A 6,131-nucleotide genomic window follows, 5' to 3' on the forward strand; every position below is an offset into this window, starting at 1 on the left:
GGCAGCTAAGCGAGTGCCGTGCGGCCAAGTCTAATTGGCTGGGACACACGCAACAGCTGAGAAAAGGACTTGTTATACTGGCTGCTGGACTAACAGCGGAGAGAAACATAGAGGCGGACGGAAAGGGATGGTTGAAGATGGATGATGATAGGAGAGTTAATAAGGACGAAGGGTTTATGATTTCAATCAGACTAAAAATGAATTGGAGGAGGAGCCACGCCAGATATGGGAAGAGCATTACTTGGCATTCCCTCAGGTATGGAAAAGCTGCTCGGACTAATTTCATTATGTGTGGTTTCTAGAACAGGGTGGAGGCTAGGCTTATGCCTGGTATGTTTGTATCATTGCTTGCTTGAAATGCATTGCTTGAAAAGTAATTCTAAAAAAAATTAGTGAGATTGATATAGAGATAGAATTGAGTCTTTTTCACTGGTGATTTTAATCAGTTTCTGATGTGGTTCAAAGATCCGAATTAATGAATGAAATATTGATAAAGACTTTAGTGACATAACATCCACCTAGACCTCTTACAAGTCCTGGAAAGCTAGCAATCACAAACACTGACTAATCCCAGCAGTAAGTAAGACTAGGGTCATAATCATTGCTTCGCAATCATTACAATCATGGACACATTATTTCGCATAATAGTAATGTAAGTGTGTGACCCACACCGAACTGTTTTGTGTTGTTGAGTGCATAGCAGCCATTTGCAAAGACCATAGAGAGGTAGAAATATCATGAAAGAAATCTTTAAGGGATTTTAGAACAATTCATTTTTGTCATTCACATCTATAATGATGATTGTCTACATATTTGTTTATATTCTCAGAATGGCAAGAAACCCGCACGGAGCCAATATAATTCATATATATATATATATATATATATATATATATATATATATATATATATATGTATATATATATATATATATATATATATATATATATATATATACACAGATAAACAGGTAAGGTAAAGTCGAATAAAAGTCATTGCTTTATTATTGAAGAGTTCACCGTACATAGGTACATGGGAGACCAGTGTGTAGCAAACAGTAATGGTAGACTCGGTGTACTGCAGACAAGTATAAGAGACTTTAGGGTACAATATATATATATATATATATATATATATATATATATATATATATATATATATATATATATATATATATATATATACATTTATTTATTTATTTATTTATTAGGAGGTTTTCATCTGTAGTAAACAATCATGAGACGCTTTATCGTATGTAAAGCATAGATCATTTATCTTTAATATGGCACCTATGAGTAAAACAAAATGTGTCCATAATGTAAATATACAGAGACTGAAGGAGTTGAGGCTAGTAAATGGGCTGCATCGATCAGAAGCTGGGCGTCTGGTACAGTCCAGAGGGAATAGATGGTACGGGAATGGTATATCCGTTGGCTCCATTGCCATTGGTAAAACCATTACCATTAACACCATTGCCGTTCCCATTATTGTAGCCGTTACCATTAACTCCATTACCGTTACCGTTGGTGTAGCCATTGCCGTTACCATTGGTGTAGCCGTTGCCGTTACCATTGTTAATGCCATTACCATTGCCGTTAGTGTGGGCATTGCCGTTGCCATTGATAAATCCGTTGCTATTGCCATTGGTGTAACTGTTACCATTTCTGTTGGTATAGCCATTACCGTTACCATTAATGAAGCCATTACCATTACCGTTAGTGTAACCATTGCTGTTACCATTTACTCTATTACCATTTGCACCATTTCTGTAGCTGTTTCCGTTTCCATTACGAATAATGCCATTTCCATTCCCATTATTGCCATTACCATTGCCATTCTTGTACCCATTTCCATTGCCATTCTTGTACCCATTTCCATTGCCATTGACCGCACCATTTCCGTTTACTCTGCCATTTGGATATCCATTGCCATTTCTCCTACCATTACCATTGCCATATATTCTTCCATTTCCATTAACCAAACCATTTACTCTTCCATTTGCATATCCATTGCCATTAGAGTAACCATTACCACTGACGACCCCATTTCCGTTTACTGCTCCATTTCCATTTGTTCTACCGTTGGAATACCCATTACCGTTCACAACACCATTAACAGCGCCGTTGGAATATCCATTCAATACACCGTTTCCGTTAATGATACCATTGCCGTTGCTGAAGCCATTTCTGTGCCCGTTACCATTTCCATTCCCGTTTCCGTTTCCGTAGCGACCAGATCCATTCCGATTCCTAAGTCCACCATTTCCGTTTCTGTATACACCGTTGCCATTCACGATTCCATTACTGACTCCACCATTTCCATTCAAACCGTTACCATTACCATTTCCATTAACTCCATAGGAATAGCCATTATTTCCATTGCCATTCACACCATTTCCATTAGTGTAGACACCATTACCATTTCTATAAACTCCGTTGCCATTTCCATTTCCGTTTCTGTATGCACCATTGCCGTTTCCGTTGCCGTTGATGTGACCACCATTGCCATTGGCTCCATTGCCGTTGAAACCATTGACTGGAGGTAAGTAAGTTAATCGTGTTGCCAGGGATGTCCCAAGTACACCTGTTGAGAGAGGAACATGATTACAATTTGGATTATGTTTTCCTCTACAGACATGAAATAGCTTCCCACAAGCAAAATGGTTACGGCACCTATACACCATACCACGGCCCGGATTCGAACCCCGAGTAGGGCGTCCGGCCACCTCAGCCATATGGAGATATTAAATTTGTCACACCATCGAAGCCACGATAGATTATAAGCCATGCTGGCCCTGCGGGGTTGAGGCTGGAACACAAGTAAGAAGACGAGGTGGCCGGACGCCCTACCCAGGGTTCGAATCCGATCTGTGGTGTATATGTATTTGGCCTTCCATTGATATATATATATATATATATATATATATATATATATATATATATATATATATATATATATATTATCCCTGGGGGTAGGGGACAAAGAATATTTCCCACGTATTCCCTGTGTGTCGTAGAAGGCGACTAAAAGGTGAGGGAGCAGGGAGTGGCTGGAAATCCTCCCATCCAATTTTGACTTTTCCAAAAGAAGAAACAGAGAAGGGGGCCAAGTGGGGATTTTCCCTCTTAAGCTCAGTCCTCTGTTGTTAACGCTTCCCATCCACAAATAGATCAAACAGCCATGCTGAGATCACACCCCTGCCGCAGGCCAACTTTCATATGGATTTACTCTCTTGCCTCTCTTCCTATTCGTACACACGTCTTACACCCTTGATGAAGACTTCTCACCGCTTTTGACAGCTTTCATCCCATACCATATATTCAGCCCTATGATATGCATTCTTCAGAACCATAAATGGCACATACAAATCCATTTGTGTCTCTAAGTATTTCTCACATTCTTTAAAGCAAACATCTGATCCACACATCCTTTACCACTTTTACCACTTACCAGGTGCACTATATATATATATATATATATATATATATATATATATATATATATATATATATATATATATGTATATATATTTTTTTTTATTTTTTATACTTTGTCGCTGTCTCCCGCGTTTGCGAGGTAGCGCAAGGAAACAGACGAAAGAAATGGCCCAACCCCCCCCCCCCATACACATGTATATACATACGTCCACACACGCAAATATACATACCTACACAGCTTTCCATGGTTTACCCCAGACGCTTCACATGCCTTGATTCAATCCACTGACAGCACGTCAACACCGGTATACCACATCGCTCCAATTCACTCTATTCCTTGCCCTCCTTTCACCCTCCTGCATGTTCAGGCCCCGATCACACAAAATCTTTTTCACTCCATCTTTCCACCTCCAATTTGGTCTCCCTCTTCTCCTCGTTCCCTCCACCTCTGACACATATATCCTCTTGGTCAATCTTTCCTCACTCATCCTCTCCATGTGCCCAAACCACTTCAAAACACCCTCTTCTGCTCTCTCAACCACGCTCTTTTTATTTCCACACATCTCTCTTACCCTTACGTTACTCACTCGATCAAACCACCTCACACCACACATTGTCCTCAAACATCTCATTTCCAGCACATCCATCCTCCTGCGCACAACTCTATCCATAGCCCACGCCTCGCAACCATACAACATTGTTGGAACCACTATTCCTTCAAACATACCCATTTTTGCTTTCCGAGATAATGTTCTCGACTTCCACACATTCTTCAAGGCCCCCAGAATTTTCGCCCCCTCCCCCACCCTATGATCCACTTTCGCTTCCATGGTTCCATCCGCTGCCAGATCCACTCCCAGATATCTAAAACACTTCACTTCCTCCAGTTTTTCTCCATTCAAACTCACCTCCCAATTGACTTGACCCTCAACCCTACTGTACCTAATAACCTTGTTCTTATTCACATTTACTCTTAACTTTCTTCTTCCACACACTTTACCAAACTCAGTCACCAGCTTCTGCAGTTTCTCACATGAATGAGCCACCAGCGCTGTATCATCAGCGAACAACAACTGACTCACTTCCCAAGCTCTCTCATCCCCAACAGACTTCATACTTGCCCCTCTTTCCAAAACTCTTGCATTTACCTCCCTAACAACCCCATCCATAAACAAATTAAACAACCATGGAGACATCACACACCCCTGCCGCAAACCTACATTCACTGAGAACCAATCACTTTCCTCTCTTCCTACACGTACACATGCCTTACATCCTCGATAAAAACTTTTCACTGCTTCTAACAACTTTCCTCCCACACCATATATTCTTAATACCTTCCACAGAGCATCTCTAATCAACTCTATCATATGCCCTCTCCAGATCCATAAATGCTACAATACAAATCCATTTGCTTTTGTAAGTATTCCTCACATACATTCTTCAAAGTAAACACCTGATCCCACACATCCTCTACCACTTCTGTCCCCTATATATATATATATATATAAATATATTATATATATACTTTTCTTTCTTTTAAACTATTTCGGCCATTTCCCGCGTCAGCGAGGTAGCGTTAAGAACAGAGGACTGGCCTTTTTTGAATATCCTCACCTGGCCCCCCTCTGTTCCTTCTTTTGGAAAATTAAAAAAAAAATTAAAAAAACAAGAGGAGAGGACTCCATCCCCCCCCTCCCTCCCCTTTTAATCGCCCTTCTACGACACGCAGGGAATACGTGGGAATATTCTTAATCCCCTATCCCCCGGGATAATATATATATATAAATATATATAATATTATATTATAATATATTTATATTAATATAATTCGTTGTGTGGTGGGTGGCGACAGAAAAGGATGAAGGCAGCAATATAGATAGGGACATGTATGTGTATGTCTTTGTAAGTATAAACATGTATACGTTGAAATGTTTAAATTCGTATAGGTGCGTGTGTAGGCTTTTACTTACAATACATGTGTTGGGTGGGTTGGGCCAATTTCCCCCCGTTTCCTAGCGTTAACCCGCCCAACGCGGGAGACGGCCCGGTTAAGTATGAAATTAAAAATATATATTATATATATATATATAATATATTTATAATATATATATATATATAAAATAATTTTAAATATTCTTTTTATAAATTACTGACGTAAGACCTCTTCACCCCCGAAGCTGCGCGCCTCCAGCAACGGGTGAAATGAGGGCTCCTTGAAGTGAGTTCTTAACCGAACAATACTCATTTGATAAATCTTCGCCAAATTTGACTTTGCACTAGGGGTGTTCCTTGAACGGCAGAGTAAGAACCCCACACCACACACACACAAAACACGACACACACACACGCTCAATACATTTACAAGTTTCCCAAAGGTTGTTGGTGTTTAGCGTTAAGAACATGATCAAGACGGCCCGCTGGGAGGGTCGCATGGGTTGGGAACCTGGACGCGTCAATCAGCCCACGCCAAATTCAGCTGTTCTTTCCTCGCCTCGGGTTTTGGTCGATAAGGGAAACCTGGCTTAGGCGGGGTGTGTGGTGGATGTGTGTAAAACGCACAGAGGAGTAAAGACATGCAAGGATATGCAAGGAAAAAGAGAGAGGCCAACACGAGATTAAAATTCCTCCTCGTAACTTCGTAACTCAAAAACAAATAGTAATCACACAACACACACACACACACAACACACA

General features: G+C 40.4%; 1 protein-coding gene across 1 annotated transcript; it reads right to left on the minus strand.

Moving 5' to 3' along the window:
* Positions 1 to 1,229: 1,229 nt before the first annotated feature.
* Positions 1,230 to 3,306, minus strand: LOC139748499 (uncharacterized). The gene is made up of 2 exons (XM_071661575.1): positions 3,288 to 3,306; positions 1,230 to 2,583 (listed from the first exon to the last, which is right to left on the minus strand). The coding sequence occupies exons 1-2, from the start codon at positions 3,304 to 3,306 to the stop codon at positions 1,370 to 1,372; spliced, it is 1,233 nt and encodes a 410-aa protein (XP_071517676.1). The 3' UTR covers positions 1,230 to 1,369.
* Positions 3,307 to 6,131: the final 2,825 nt, after the last annotated feature.

The sequence above is a fragment of the Panulirus ornatus genome, unplaced genomic scaffold (genome assembly GCF_036320965.1).
Source record: "Panulirus ornatus isolate Po-2019 unplaced genomic scaffold, ASM3632096v1 CTG_5315_pilon, whole genome shotgun sequence".
NCBI lineage: Eukaryota > Metazoa > Arthropoda > Malacostraca > Decapoda > Palinuridae > Panulirus > Panulirus ornatus.